Source organism: Halichondria panicea, chromosome 14 (genome assembly GCF_963675165.1).
Source record: "Halichondria panicea chromosome 14, odHalPani1.1, whole genome shotgun sequence".
In the NCBI taxonomy this organism is placed as follows: domain Eukaryota; kingdom Metazoa; phylum Porifera; class Demospongiae; order Suberitida; family Halichondriidae; genus Halichondria; species Halichondria panicea.
In genome coordinates this window covers 2,528,641-2,544,872 of record NC_087390.1, presented here as the reverse complement: position 1 = coordinate 2,544,872, position 16,232 = coordinate 2,528,641, and the positions used below count along the sequence as shown (strand labels likewise).

Here is a 16,232-nt window from a genome sequence, read left to right as displayed (position 1 = left end):
TATTTTCGTGGGCAAGCTGACCTCCACAAAAAATTGAAAACGTAGGCGTGGTTTACCGGAACGAATGCAATGCAGGAAAACGGACTATCACAACCCGCTATATGGTACATAGACAGGAAACAACTTCACCACTACATAATTGTGACCTGAAAGACACAATAGTGGTGGTTGTGGATGCTTGCAGTCACTTACTTCAAGTACTGTCTACACCACAACATTCTTTAAGGAACCATTGGCAACGGTTCCACAACTACACCAGTAGACAGTACTGTCCATTGCACCTTAATTGCATCAGCTGCTTTAAATCTTCGGTTTGCCACCCACACCCTTAGTAATCAGCATGAAGATGATAATTATAATACATGCAGCCAACACTAGCATCACCTTAGTGACCAGTAGCGGGTAGGATTTGTTGACCTTCCTGAGACCATCCAACATCTTGGGCAGCTCCGATGGATTCACTGGCTCCACGGCGATCTTTATCACAGACTGAGTGTTGAACTTAAGAGGACGGAATATCTGAGCCTGTGTGGGAGAGGGGAGAGTTTAATACATGTACAGTGTTAGAAATTACTCACTGCCATTGGTCATTGACCAGACGTTTAAATATGCATTCCTGCATGTCCAGTATGACCAGGCACAAATGACATTTGACCATAATAATTACAGTAAAAAAACAACTGCATGTAGAATACTTACATGTATATGCATTGTATGGTCACTCTCTATGAACAATACGTTTGAACGTATGCTTTTGGTTAAAGGGAAGTCTACCAACCAGAAGAGGGGATACGCATAGTAAATTAATATCAGCCTGGCCACTTCATTGTGAAAAAAATTGTAGTTACTCTGTGTGGGATTGTGAACACCTTTGAGTTGTTAAAATGGCCCTACTGGGAATGACTTTGCTTGGGCTTAAATGGTTAACCAAATCCATATTATGTGGAATAGGTTTCACAAACTGTAAACTTCAATGTATTAATGTCTGACTGCAACTATAACTGTAGGTCTGTAATTCCCTAAACATTTCATAGCTCTTCGAGAACCCTATCACATGGTACACGCTCAGATCACCTTAGGGGCACCACACTAAAGGCTACAGTACCATATGCCTACTCACATCCTCTGAGTCGTTGATCTGTGTGATGGTGGCTGTCTTGGTGATGGTCTGGTCCACTCCCTCTATGAGCACCCAGTTACCAGCTGGCACTCGACTGATCTCAACCTGATAGCGAGCCTCAGAGATCCACAGACGACCAACCTAAGGGAACAAGCGGAAGCAATCAAATAGTAAAAGAGGGTGTACTGTTGTGTGTGTGTTGGTATTCAAGGTACTACATGTATGTCCACTATGATACAATGGCTTTAATGGATATTCTCACCATAATTATACCATATAGTTTGTATATGCTTGATCACTGGACATATAATCATGTCTGGCTAACCAAGACATGGCCATAAGAATGACTAAGGTCATGTGCTCCTGCTTAGATGTGCTCCTGCTAAGGTATAACATTCAAACCCTATGTGGCCACTAACTAATGGCTCCTCTTTGGAATGTGCCCCACTGGGCGACTACATTTATTACATGTAAATGTACATGTGGGGGTACCAGCAAACGAAAACTACAAACTGCCCGAAAAAGTTCACCAAGACACAATCACTGACCTGTCCTATTTTAGAGTCCTCCTCATCCTCCAGTGTGTAGTTCTCACCCAGCACACGCACCTGCTGACCACTGTACACTGGGAGGGAGTGGGTAAAGATCATTAACCAAAACTGACATGGTGTTACAGTAGCAACATTGTTAATGCTTACATGTTCCACTGAGCACTCTCCCTAATGCCTGGAACACTGCAGCATCGTGGTTGGGGTAGAGTTTGGTCACATGCACCATCAGAGGACCCTGAAACAGTGGGACAATGAGAACTCTCGAACTTAATCAAGAAAAGATACATCAAATTACGCTCATCTTAGGCATTACAATTTTTGATGTACTACCAAGAAAACTAGATGCTCTAAGTACATTTACAGTGTGTGCATGCTCCCCCCCCCTCTTCCAAACCCACCTCTTGATCACAGGCCAGCATAGAGTCCCCTAACTCATCGTCCACAGGGCCAGTGTACGTGTGCTCTATCTGGTGGTGGGTGGAGCAAGACATGAGTTATATGTTTGGAATGCCCTCAGGCTATAGTCTGACCTTGGTCTTGGCAGCAGCCACTGGAGACGGAATATGCTGCACACACATCTCAACAAAACCTGGGGAAGTGAGGAACAATTTTTGTTAAGCTAATAGAATATGTACCAAGTAGGAAGAGCTAGTACATGTATGCAACCCTAAGGGGGAGAATGTTTGTGTGCGGCCCGGGCAAGAGTAGCTACTCTTATCTACTCTTGGTGGGGGTCATAAAAGTTTAGGAGAATAAGTTGTTATGATTACATTTTATGCGTTCACACCCGCAAAGAAGTAAACTATCCATAAGCTGTTTTTTATCGCGTACAAGAACGTATAGCTCGATCATAACTGCTACTAAGCAAGGCATACAACATGAGCAAGAAAGAAGGAGCTACTTGTATAGGCATGTATATACAATGAAAATCTCTAACACACACTAGATTACACTGCTTACTGGTGTGCTCTCCAAAGAATCTCTGACAGACGAGTCTGAGGAGTGGTCTAATGTTGAGCCTCATCTCAGTCTTGGTCATGGCAATACCGAGCTCATCCAGTACCTACACAACACAGTATACAGGGAGAGGGGGGTTAAATCCAGCTATGGACAAGGGGGAGCCAAATATAGCCAAAATGGGACATTGCATGAACACAGTTAACAGTATAACAATGCCATGTACATATATGTGGGGATTATTGTGGCATTGGGGAATTTCATGTCCTGAACGCTTCTAGTGTCGATAAAATACGGTTTTGAAAGACAACAAAAGTAAGTGTTTTAATTTCAACCCTCCACATGACAGTTCTTTATTAATCACATCCACCTGTGGTAGTGTAGTGTCCACATCTCCTACTGTCTGAGCGAATATCTTATAAAGTGGCTCCAACAGGAACTCGACAAAGCTGCGGGCCGCATCCACACTGGGGGGCTTACGAGTGAATGTACGTCTGTACGGAGGGGGGGGGGGAGTATTAATACACACTTACTGGAGTACTTTTGCACAGTTTCAAGAACTTACTTTGTGTTGTTGAAGTAAATGTCCCCCCAAAGTCGCTTGGCAAACTCGGTAGGTGAGAAACTACCACCTGTGTGGAGGGAGGGTGAGTCACTGATGGTGCTGTCTCAATGTGAGAATGGTCTACATACGATCTTCAATGAAAAACACTAGCGACTTTTGCTAAAGACAAAGGTACATGAACCACATGGCAATTTAATGTCAAAACACTAAAATACATGTACAACATGTACCTGCAAAAGCATTTGTAATTGGTCCCTTCAGGTCAATCGCACAATCTGGAACAGTTCCATCACTTTAGTTTGCATCTGAGCCAAACCCACCAATTAGCTTGATTTTATCGCCCCCCCCAATGAAGTGGCTATGGCTTAGTAGAAATGGGCGTGGGTCAATGGCTGTGCACAAACTAACCATCAATTTTATGCCTTGCTGCTGCCTCGATGGAAGTATGGGTGGCCTTTAAAAGCTGCACTCTGGTCAACTAAGCTGCTTAGCAAGCATGTAGACTATTGTAGAGCTTGTGTCCACTTGTGAAGTGCCTGTGTACACAAATGGCTTGCTGCTTCCTCTTTGAAAATATTCTATGGCTACCAAGATAGTCCAGAGGGTCTACCGATGGATACTAGTCAGTCCTACATGCTGTATAGCTGGTTTTATTGAACAGCTCAGCAGAACGTCAAAGGATAATTGCATTCATGATACTATCCAATCTACCACAGAATCCAATATCATGCAACATTCACAAGTTGATAGCACGCTCCCTCCCAGTAAAATTTGACCAGTAAATGGATACACTGCATTTTTAAACCCCCTCAATAATAAAACTAGACTCATTACACACGAGAAATGTCACATCAGTATTGAATGTTTGCATAGCCTAGCTCTCACCGTAAGCATCAGTGTAGATCCTAGCAAACGACCGCAGTGTGAAGCAAAACCCATACTGACTGGATGCAAAGCAGACGTTGCCAAGGAGAGGTGAGACGATAGACCCCTCCTCCTTATCGGAGTAGATGCTCAGTAGACTGTTGACCTCGTCCACTATGTGTTTGAGCTTGAAGTAAGCGTCAGTGGGAGGCAGCTTCAGCTCCAAGATCAGCCGGTCAATCTACAAGGAAGGGGGTATACTTTACATGTGTAAAAGCAACAGAAAGTTATGGAAATCATGAGCTACTGGTGGCTACATTAATTGTTGTGAAAGTATCATTTACTGTGTTTGCAGAATGTGGTCTACGAAACTATCAATTGCAATGGCAACGACCAGGTATGTTGATACACACAAACTAAACCAATTATGTTACTATCATGAGATATCCGTAATAACCACAACAGAGATACCATAATCATATCAGCCAACAGGAAGCAAAAGGCCTATAAAAGCACTAACTGATGATTATACCAGCCAACAGGAAGCGAAAGGCCTATAAAGCACTAACTGATGATTATAAAGAGTTAGTGTCTTCACTACTGCAAACAATTCAAAGTAAGTAACATTTAATCACTACACAAGGGATGGATAGTGAAAGAAATATTACAGCAAAGAAGACTGTTTCTAGACCAGTGCAAGAGAGCTCACTGCAGAACAATGCTCACGATGCTGTTTCAGAAATTGTGGTTGGAATGAAACTGCATCTGAAGTGCAAAATGATCGCTCATCCAAACACATTAGTGCAAGAAACTGCAGCTACAACACTGCAAGATACTGCACTAATTGATGCACAAGATGGACACACTCCCGAGCAAGAAACCAACCCCTCCTCCAGTGGAGTCATGGTGCTTGAAGGACTTGAAATACGAGTAATAAGATAAACATTGACAGTTAACTTCATTTGCACCCACAAACTATATGTAAAATGTAAGATCATTTATTTTTTGTGTTTACAGCAAATCGCACAAGTCATGTGATTGTTATGTACTTTATTTTCTTTGCAAGAGGCAATTCATTCATTTTCTGCTCACCTTGTTGATGCAGAGTGTAACAGCCAGTCTCTCTTGAACTGCATGCTTTAGCAATCTCTCTGTGTTCATCATCACCTGTGATATATATAGTGTGGGGATGATTAGTATACGATTGGCAGAAAGTAATGTAATTAACAATTCTTGTACATACAATATTTAAAAACTCCTTTAACGAGTGCTGCAAGCTGCGCTGTGCTAATGCTTCTCGCCATGTTTTGTCTTTGCTCAAAAACTATTAGAGTGTTATACATGTAGAGAGGTAGTTGTAGATAACTCAATCGCAGAGGAGGTACGACACGGTCACATGACCAGCCAAAAGGATTATGAATCTCATTAACTTGTGCATGAATATCATTCAAGACTGTGTACTTTGATAGTGGATTTGGCTTGGCGTGTATCTTTCAAGAATACACTTGATGTTTCTAAGATCAGGATGGTTCATTGCTGGGCTTATACTGATGTGAAATAGCTTTTCAACCAGTTTCAACCACCACTTAGATTTTGAGATATTATTGTAATTCTGTTTTAGAGTATTTAATAAATATTCTGTGCCTACATTCAGGATAGGATCACTGCCAACATCTGAGCCTTGGTTCTTACAACACATCTAATCTCTACTTGTAAAACTCTAGCTACTAGCCAGCAACAAATTCACTGAGTTTTATGCTCTCAACTTGTTTCTTTATGGCGCTTACTTGCCACCAGTTGAATGTCGTCATTGGAATGCATTTTTAACGACTTCTTTGTCTTTCTTGCCTCAATCACATACCAGCCACGTGAGCTTAACCGCGTGTCGTACCTCCTCTGACTCAATCGAAAACAGTCAGCTCCAAACAAATAATCAACATTAGCAAAAAAACACCCCTAAACGTATAACGTCATATTAACCCTTTCCTCACCAGCAAAGTAGATATAATGTTACTGTATAATTATAATGTTGATAGCAATTATTGACAATGAATTCCACACAGACATTATATAGGAGAGGAGCTTAAAGAAGTGTATGTGCGATGGCTTGATGAATGATCTTCAAGGACAATGTATTTCTTGTCAATAAAATTAATAATTAAACAAAAGGAGTTTAAGTACGTTTAGCGGGTATATTTCAGGTATAAATGCAGTTACGGCTGGAATACACACACACACAGTCAGCTTTACCGTGTCCCTCGTGTGGCTATGCCTCGAGGCATAAAAATAACTATAATTATGTTCATTATTCGTCCACTAGCACAACAATAACCACATTCCATACATCAAACTAACTACTGTAAGGTTTGTTGCAGTGCATTTTTAGGACGATAATATAGTCACATGTGAAGTAGGCTCCTGTCGTACGTGCTAGCTACATACAGTATATATAGAGGCCGCTCTTGTATAAAGGACGCACTCAAATAGTAGCCTCAGGGAACTTTGAGGCTATGTCTCTACAATATTGGTATCTACGGTAGCAGCTACATTGTAGCTACGCAGCAGCTTGTTAGTGCTTTTGAAAGACTTTATCATGGCAGAGTTTGAGTTTGTGTAGGTGGAAATAACTTTCTAAAGGTTGTTGAATTAGCTGGGGCTAATAAACGCCTCTTTCGAATGTAGCCTCCTGCCAGCAAAACAAAACATTTAGTAGCCGCGGCCTCTGATCAACATTATTATACGGTATGTGCTGTAATATTGTTTTGCTCAAAATTATCTACCAACCCCTCTAATAGCTAATAGAACTACATGTACACAAACATGAGAGCACTCACCCCTTCTGAAGCATCCACAAACAGTACGAGACCATCACAAAGCCTGAAGGCAGCAGTCACCTCATCGGAGAAGTTCACATGCCCTGGGGTGTCAAACACGTTGATCAAGTACGACTTGCCACGAGGGTCCGGCATCATGAGGGAGAGGGGCGTGGCCTTGATGCTCAGGCCACGCTGCAAGGAGGAGGGGTTATAGTTATTAGATGTCTGGTTATAGTGGCTGCAAGGGGAGGGGTACACTATTAGGATGTCTGGTGGTGGCTGAACCAGGAGTGGTGTAGAGTGGAATGGTGAGCTCAAATATCAAATTTGATATTTGAGCTCTTTATAGTATTTATACTATAGAGCTCTCTCAGCCAAATTATGCTTAGTTAATTAGCTCAGTAACCTGATACCATCCTAACCCAACACATTTCAGCTTAGTTATAATTAGCTCAGTAACCTGATACCATCCTAACCCAACACATTTTCTACACAAACTTGGAGATATACTACATGTACAGTGTAGTAAGAAAACATACAGTTACCTCTTGTTCTGTGAGCAGTGTGTCTGTGTACCGTAGCTGCAGCAAAGGAAAACAAGTTATTTAGAAGGCCACTTTTAGGATGTGTTTCACTCACATCTTTAGCCTCTCTTGTGGTTATATCAGGATGGGTCTGCTCAAGCATGCTGTCCATAAAACATGTCTGAGAGGGGAAGAGTAATACAGTTACTGTATTTGCCTAGCTGACAAACAAACGAGAATAAGTAGACATGACAAGTGCCGATGCTGCCTATCTGAAAACAAACAGTGAAATGAGTAAGGCAATGCAGAAGCACTGAATAACTATGTTGCATATTGACCTGCTGACTGATGAAATAACTATGGCTATGAAACTAAAATGTTTGTAAAACAATAAACATCCTGGAGAGTAATTCTACTTTTACAGTTAATGCTTCCTCGTTGCGCATGTTATACTGTATAGCGTTTGTATGTGTGTAGACTGCTACAACTGCTCAAGGATCTCTACAGGCTTCTAGGCGTGTTTCTTGGATTTTAATTTGTGGATTTGCACAATAATGATTGGTCTCGAGTTATGCCTAGTTTTGCTTACTTGGAATGCCATTGCAGCCTTTTCAGAAGAGTGTGTAGAAAAACTTGTCCATAGAGTGTTACTACTCTACTTACAATGTAGTAGTTAGCTTCGCACTAAAACGTTAGCTATTAGTAGCTGCAAGAGTGAGAAGAGAGCTGCAAGGCTCTACTGATGCAGCCATTAATTTTAGACTTGGACTTTTGGCATCGATCATTTTTAACAGTAATCATTTAATCATCAGAAGTGCATGAACACTCCTGCTAATAGCTAGTCAGGGCTGCATTGAGGGGAGTATGTTACCCCCCCCCCCCCCCCCCCCTGGGATTTGATTTTGATACAATAGTGGATGGACACAGACTTATAGAAGCTGAGATAGGTAGTCAGTTTAGTTTTAAACAGCTATTCTACGAAATTTGTGAGGCTGGATAGAGTCTGAGTGTCTCTTTGCGCACCTAACACTACAATCATGTAATGATGATATCACTAAATCGATACCTGAAATTGATCTAAGTCCCCAATATTCAAAATTTCCGGGGGAGCATGCCCTCAGACCCCCCTAGTTTGGCATGCACGAAAGGTGCATGCCTTTGCGTTGGGGGGCTTCCCCCCCTATTTTTCATTTGCCCAATTTGCCCCCCAGACCCAAAATCCTGGATGCAGCCCTGCTAGTAGCTTTATGTTATGTATAGTTTTGACACCTCAACCAAGGCATCAGCACCTGCAGTGCTTTCAGATAGAGACCAGACAGCAGTCTATAAAAGGAAGCTGTTGTTTTGTTTTACATTGATAAGGAAGCTCTATAGCAGTTGTATGCGCAGTCCCGTTACTGCCAAACGAGAGACAGTATAGTATAGTATAGGCCAGATTAAGAGTATCTCTTTTGGCCAGATACATGTAGCTCTTTTGCAGACCACGCCCATTGACTTTTCTTGCATTGGTTGTCATTTGGCCCAGTTGCTTAGTTGTTACCCGAGGTGCGCGTGGGCGGCCACGGGTATAGTAGTCTGTTGGTTTGTTTGTTTGTTTGTTTGTCTGTTTGTGACGAGTATCTCTACTCACCTGGATGCCATAGCACTGCGTTAACAGCATGGATAGCCTTCACACAATAATATCTTGATTTAAATAGTGGCAGATTTTGCTGTTAAAGCTTCTTTGTCGAGCAAAAGCTAAGAAGCTTGAATAAGCTTGTGACTAGGTCTGCTTACCTGGATGCTCTAGCACTGCGTTTACAGCATGAGTAGCCTCCACACGACAAGTTAGTACTTTTGATAGTGGCAGCTTTCGGTGTTAAAGCTCCTTTGTCTAATAAAAACGAGCAAAATGTAGCTTGAACAGAACTTGCACATGCGTTACTTATAACTGAAGTGATCCTGTACCAAGAACAATGGAACAGGGTCACTAAAGTAGAAAGCTGTATATACCAGGAACAATGGAACAGGGTCACTAAAGTAGAGAAGCTTCTCCTGCTGCTGACTGGGATCCTACTCCATGCAGAACCTGGAGCCATACTTCTCTGAGACTCCAGGCTTCTTTACTGTGATCCTAATCCACAGTGCATATATCTATAGTACCACTACCTGTTCTCAAATGTTTCAGCATGCCTCCAGTCTGGTTTAGTCCTGAGTTGCTGTGCAAGTCATACATGATAACAACATCACTATATGCACTGCATTATATTTCTGGTTTCTTTTTAATCATGTCACCAGCCGAGGGTTTGCACTTTAGTGCTCTAGTTTAGTAATGTCGTCCGCTCTGTCTATTTTGTTTTTGGCTAGTTCAAAATGATGATACAGACTGGTAGGGTGCTTAGCGCTATTCTAAACCAGTTTATAGGCCTCTTCCAATGATCACTATGGGATTTTGAGACCCTCAGGCCCTTAGTAGTGCCCTCACTACACTCGGGGGCGTTACAGCCTCAGGCCTTTGCGTCTCAAAATCCCATAGACCTTGTACTCAGTCTATAACTATTATGTAGGAAAAAATGTAACTACAATAACATGTACCATGCACACTACACCTTCTCTGACCTTGCCACAGTGCAGATGACCAGCAATGGCCACGTTCCTGATGAGCTCAGCATTGTCCATGAGGTCCGCCAGATACTCCATCTCGTAGGTGGTGGTGGGCAGCTCCTGCTCAGTGTGGGCAAACTTGTGCTTCTTTACGGGGGCTATGATTGGTTCTGTCAGCGGTTGAGTGTCCTCTTCTTGAACCACGGTCTGGGGGGAGGTTGTGTCAAGTAAAGGAACTACAGTACTCTAGTGGATGTAATTACAGCGCCAGAAAAAGTGCTATATGGACGAAGTAAAAGTGGTGCTGTAATTACATTAACTACAGCAGTACATATGTATATATGTCTATGGTGACTATGTCAAATCTCATATGTACATTCATGATTGTGACGACATAAATCTTACCGTATAGCAGGTACAATATTATTTCGAGGGTCACGTACATTATAAACTTTCGCAGAAGGATCTTTAGAAAGGTTTTTTCGGCCTTTTTGCAGCATGCGTTGTGATATAAATTCGTGGGTATAAATGTTCGCAGTACAAGCGAAAATTGCAAACATTTATACCATCGAAATAATAATAACCCGCTATACGGTATACTGCACTCTGCGTTCATTCAACTAGGCCTTCAAACAGTTATATATACACACTCCTCCTACATATGTATTTATTGCTTAAAAAGGGCTATGTAGCAGTATTCATTGACTTCTGCCCCCTCATTTGGAGTTGTTTGTTTACTCGCAACAACCCCTCTAGGACGTTTCACTCCGTCAGTGTGCTGCACATTCTCAAAGATTCCACTACATGCATGTACATATAATTATCTTTTCCACTACTGAACCTTCGAACTCTAGATCATACACAACATGTTCTTAGCAACCCCACCTACACACACATCCTCACCTCTACGTCAGGACCAAACACTTCTGCAGCTGTTGGGTAATATTTCTTGTCCTACAAAAGAGACAAAGTGATAATAACATTTCTTGCAGCACTGAAATGGTATATAACTAGAATACAGTACACGTGTAATGCACTCTGACCTCGTGGAGGACCACTGCCATCTCATGACCAGCACCGGCCACAACCACACTTGTATCCATGGCTACACCATCATCGCTACCTTCTCCCTATATGAAAAAAATACAAGTACGTTACCATTGAGCACTAAAGCTACGGGAATACTAGCAAGGTGTTCTGCAAAGCTATATGACAAAACAGTAAATTTTGACCATCATACATTACTGAATATCGTTGGGTATCAATACTCTCAAAACAGATCCAATGCACCTGCACCGTTTGTGAGGGCAGAACAAAGCTTTTCAAAGTACACTGTGTATACATCTTCTGCACTCACGTTTGGAACAGTAAAAGTTAACACCTAGGGCCATGAGTTGTTTTCTTCATAAGTAAAGTGTCAAAAAATCATCGTTAGGTATTTAATACTGAAGTTAATAATGCCCAAGGTTCCCTCCACAACGTACCTCCTCTTCCCCCATGTCTGGAGATTTGTCCCCATCTCCACCCTCCCCCTCACTGTCATCACTCTCCAGCTCGGGGCCAATGTAGTTACCAAACTCATCGTACAAATCTCCGTCCATTACTACCTAGCCTGCAAGTACGTAGGTGTGTACAACAGTGTATGACTGCACGTTATGCATGGGTGGGAGGATAATAGAGTGTGGGCTACAAATGGAGGTAGTGTTATAATTATGCAGAAATTAATGGAGTATTTAATGGAGCAGTATGTATACAAGTCAGAACTCACCTAGAATGTATTGACAAAGGAGAAGGGATGATAGTCACTGTATTACGGGGTAACCAACCACGTGTGTGGTTGTGTGCATTAAGTGGAAAATTTTGCTATAGATACGTTTAACCATAGTTTAACCTTTTAACCTTCTCACTGAACTCTAGACCACGCCTTCTAGCTACAATAGAAAGAAAGGCGTGGTCTCCAGTGCTGCCAAGTGCCAAGAAGTTTCTTGTTTTGCTCTTATTTACCGTTTTCTGAGCTACAGTACAGAAGGTTGGTATACTTTTCTATGTATGTATGTTACAGACTAAATATTAGACGGTAAACTGTTGTCATAACCGCTGAAATATGTAATTATTAATGTTCATAAAGTTGTTTTCTGTACTGTATGCAGGAAGTCCAATCAACAATGAATCTAGACAGAGTTTCAGATGACGAGAGAGTCAAGATATGCAAACGATACTTCAAAATTGGCTGGTTCCTTCTCCCGTTTGTGTGGCTGGTCAACGTGGTGTGGTTCTTCAAGCGTGCCTTCATAACAAAACCCACCCACCCTGTTATTCGCCGCTACGTACTAGCGTCTCTACTGGGAGTGGTGATTTGGACTCTGCTGGTGGTCGGATGGACCGTGGTGTATCAGACTCAGAGAGTTAACTGGGGTGTGGGTGGAGACTATATCTCTCTTGTTGTGCCCTATGGTAGAGCATAGCGTTGTGTACGTGTGTGTTATAATATTGTTGTTCACTTTTCATATCAGTGCAATTGACGTTTTCAATATAATTATAAATGTCAGAAGATTGTATACAAAATCACTCTATAAGCTATTCACATAAAATTGATCTACGATATACAAAAAGTATAATTGTTATAATTATAAATAACCAGGATATGCCATAATATTATTATAATAAATTACAATGTCCAGAAAAATATTTTCTTCCTGAGGCTTGTTTCGTAGATGGGAGCTTGTCTGTGTTCACAGAATGAATGTTCAGTGTTCACTTTCTCATGTACCACGTCCATTATGTCCCTCAGGGGTCGACTGGTGCTGAGGGAGCAGAGCGCATCACACAGCTCCCAAATATACCAAGTCCCTTTTTCCTTATCACGGAAAGAAACGAAATCGGCTGATGTGGAATAACCAACGAAAAAATCGGCAACTTTAGATACTGAAGCATCAGTAACTGCAGAAAATTCAGTTTCATCTTTTTTAGCTATCAAAAAATCATCGCTATCGCTGCCTCCGTCAACTTGAGGGCCTCGACATGCTTGAATGAAGAATAGTTTCGGTTTTTTAGCCAATGACGGACAAACGTCAGCTCTGAGTTTGTAGGTTAAGTGTGTAATTTGAACCTTCGTGCTGTCGATACCGTATACCACTCCGTTCTCCCCATGGCTCAAAATACAACACACAAAGCTGTCAAATTTTGAATGATCACGAATACGTTCTTTATTGTACTTGAGATCATCTAGGGTGCGTACTTTGTCGATGACTTCATGGATCTCTTTAGCAGATAGATCTTTGTACTCGAGTACAATGTAACCAAGGTAACGAAAAGTCAGAACCAAATCTCTACAGTCAACATCGGTACCATATCGACACTGCTCGCTCTTAAATGTCTTGTTGTTGATAATCACAGCGATCCCATGAGGGAAATTTGTCATATCGTACTTTTCATTATCAGGTACTTGATATCTTTCCAGTCCAGTTCTTTGGGGCTCTGCTGCACAACAAGTTAGCCTGATTTTAAAGAATTTCTTTTCTCTCGAAAACGGATCGTATTGAGTGACTCGTTTACCACGATCTGTCAAGACTTGTCCGTCGTTCATGTGTACGATTGCCGCCTCTAAATGAACTTCGCCTACCGAAAAAAAAAATTAAAACGTTGATTAATGCACATTTTAAACTGACCTTTGTCCCTGCTCATCTCTTCCTGAGGTGTTCCAACTTTTTCCTCGGCTGTAGCTTGAGGACCAGAAGTCTCCGTCATAGCGCCAGGCATGTGTTGGATCACTGTAGCAGGTGTTGACTGCTGCATCTGAGAGGAGGGTGGTACAAACTGATTACCAGTAGTAGGTGGTCCTGCTTGCATGTTGGGAGGTCCAAATTGCATATTATGAGGTCCTGTTTGCATATTATAAGGTCCCGCTTGCATGTTAGGTTGTCCCGCTTGCATGTTAGGTTGTCCCGCTTGCATGTTAGGTTGTCCCGCTTGCATGTTAGGAGGTCCAGCTTGCATGTTTTGAGGGTATTGAAGTGGATGTGGTTGAGGTATAGGGTAGCCATAGCCAGGGTAAGGCTGATTCCAGGGATGGTATTGGCCAAAAGGAACTTGTGATTGCCATTGAGCTGGATACGACTGAGGGAAGGGTAGACTTGTGGGTGGATGCATGTACAATTGCTGCTGTGGCATCATTGTGCTTTGTTGTAGATTGTACGGATGCTGGGGTTGCATACTAAATTGTGGGTTAGGCTGTCCATGCAAATACACCGGATTGTAATGGGTGTTCGGTTGATAAGGTGCCTGTTGAAGAGGTGGAGGTCTTGGGGGCATTTCACTTGGTTGAGGTTGCTGATTGTTCATCACTTGGTGCTGTCCTCCACCGCATAAAACCGTGCGTAGCTGTTGTGGTTGAGATAAGCTTGAGACAGGCGGCTCACCGTGCGCTGGAGGTGGTTGATGTTGTACAAAGGTTTGACTCGAGCCTTGTGAAATTGTATTAGCAGTGTTAGCTTCTTCAAACGATGCTGGGGCTTGTTTCTCATGAGCTGAAGGGGGGATAGGATTATTTACTATTGAAATTGGCATAGGTTTTGAAGGTGAGTCGAGTTCGTCTTTGTTAGCCACAGTCCGGCGTACATTACCGGTGGGCGTAATCAACAACTGAGTACAAACACCCTCGTCAGTAGGCTGAGCAGCAACTGTGTCCTGTCTACGTGGAGCATGTACACCGGCCAGCTCGCTATCTGGACCAGGTAGTGCTGCTGGGGAGGTAGGTATCACGGCCTCTGTGGGGGGTAGTTGCTGGGGGTGCTCGTTGTGGGTCATACTCTGCAGGGGATATTCCATCGGTTGAGGATTGTTGACTGGCGGTTGTTGCACATTTGAGAATGTTCTATTGTTCTCTTCAGCGACATTGCTCTGATAAACGGTGCTCGATGGTGTAGCTTGTGGCTGTGACTGAATGCTCGGGCTATCTTGATTGTTTGCCAACCTCAGTGCTTTCTTTACTTCAGTAGTATTTGTTCGAGCTTGACCCTCCTCCTCCCAGCATTCATGCGGCTGGCCAGTACTAGCCACTTGATTAGCAGGATTTGCTGAAATATTGAGGCCTGCCATGTCACGTTCCATGTCACTGGACAGATTGTGCGATTGTTCTTGTGGGAGGGCCATTGCCGACGGCATAAAAGCCGTTTGATTGGACGGTAGAGAGACCTCCTCTGTGGGTCCTAATAATTCCTCTGTAGTGGTAGTGTTGACAACTGGGGGGCCAATAGTACCTGTGTGGGTGTGTGTGTGAGTGGATAAGTGAATTGTGCTCCATTTGATTACCGTATAGAGGGTATATTTCAAGGGTATAAATGTTCGTGGTTTTCGCGAATTAGGCATGAACCGCGAACATTTATAACCGCAAATTTAATTTCATGCATGCATGCTGCAAAAAAGACGCTATTCCACGAAAATGAAATCTGCAAAAACCTTTCTAAAAGCACATCCGCGAAAATTTATACCCTCGAAATATACCCGCTATACGTTATGTAGATAACTACATGATTAAGGTCACACGTATAATAGACTGTCTACACCATAAATACAAGCTTTAGACATAAGCTCGCCATACACTGCAAGTACAGCGCATTATAAGCTTCTGGAATACCAGGACGTTAAAACAATGATAGCCACTTAATTAAGGTACAAGATATATGTACATGTACATGTATGTACTGGTACAAGACAACCACTTAAAGAACATGCACTGATTAAACTCACGTATATATGGGTGATCGGATGCTATTTTCCTGGCCAAAGCGTGGTTACCTCCCGCAACGCTCTTGGCAACGACTTCCACCACCTTACGCCAAGACGGGGGCTGTTGGATTTCCCCCCTCTTTGCCGAATAGTTGAGATTGAGCCAATTTTCAAGGACTGCACTGAGACCAGCCTTCGGATCGTGGCGATTTTGTTTCTCAATAATCTGTAGCTCCCCGTTTTTAATACGGAGAGCAGCTCCGATACGTTTGTACTTAACAGCGACGTCCTCCATGGCTTCTAGAACATCCACTAGATCTTCTATGTCTGCATAATTATTGAGAGGGATTCAACTAAGGAGATATTAAATTGCATACATAATTACTCACCTAGTTCACTGTTATCAACATTCTCCAACTTCAGGTCAGCCATTTCTGCTTGGATGCTTGGATTGGGATTGTAGGTAAGTACGTGTGGGAACAAAGTAGGGAATTCCCTAAGTATGCAAAAGAGCCACATGACATT

General features: G+C 42.4%; 2 protein-coding genes across 4 annotated transcripts in view; both read right to left on the bottom strand.

Annotated features, from left to right (window-relative positions):
• Positions 1–11,905, bottom strand: part of LOC135347519 (116 kDa U5 small nuclear ribonucleoprotein component-like) — a 29,255-nt gene extending 17,350 nt beyond the window's left edge. For 2 of the 3 annotated variants that reach the window (XM_064545546.1, XM_064545544.1), the window contains exons 1-19: positions 11,749–11,905; positions 11,465–11,592; positions 11,024–11,110; positions 10,884–10,934; positions 9,996–10,187; positions 7,513–7,578; positions 7,419–7,454; positions 6,892–7,065; positions 5,150–5,224; positions 4,079–4,298; positions 3,194–3,260; positions 2,999–3,122; positions 2,632–2,734; positions 2,202–2,260; positions 2,070–2,138; positions 1,819–1,906; positions 1,669–1,745; positions 1,121–1,261; positions 385–525 (exon numbers count right to left, since the gene is read on the bottom strand). In XM_064545546.1, coding sequence (XP_064401616.1) covers positions 385–525; positions 1,121–1,261; positions 1,669–1,745; positions 1,819–1,906; positions 2,070–2,138; positions 2,202–2,260; positions 2,632–2,734; positions 2,999–3,122; positions 3,194–3,260; positions 4,079–4,298; positions 5,150–5,224; positions 6,892–7,065; positions 7,419–7,454; positions 7,513–7,578; positions 9,996–10,187; positions 10,884–10,934; positions 11,024–11,110; positions 11,465–11,581 — 1,887 coding nt within the window. In that variant the 5' untranslated portion in view covers positions 11,582–11,592; positions 11,749–11,905. The remainder of the gene's footprint in view (positions 1–384; positions 526–1,120; positions 1,262–1,668; positions 1,746–1,818; positions 1,907–2,069; positions 2,139–2,201; positions 2,261–2,631; positions 2,735–2,998; positions 3,123–3,193; positions 3,261–4,078; positions 4,299–5,149; positions 5,225–6,891; positions 7,066–7,418; positions 7,455–7,512; positions 7,579–9,995; positions 10,188–10,883; positions 10,935–11,023; positions 11,111–11,464; positions 11,593–11,748) is intronic. The other variant, XM_064545545.1, reaches the window with a different exon arrangement.
• A 593-nt stretch (positions 11,906–12,498) lies between these two features.
• On the bottom strand, positions 12,499–16,230 carry LOC135347518 (uncharacterized). The gene is made up of 4 exons (XM_064545543.1): positions 16,097–16,230; positions 15,729–16,034; positions 13,649–15,238; positions 12,499–13,598 (listed from the first exon to the last, which is right to left on the bottom strand). Exons 1-4 carry the CDS (start codon positions 16,224–16,226, stop codon positions 12,649–12,651), a joined length of 2,976 nt encoding a protein of 991 aa, XP_064401613.1. The 5' UTR covers positions 16,227–16,230; the 3' UTR covers positions 12,499–12,648.
• Positions 16,231–16,232: the final 2 nt, after the last annotated feature.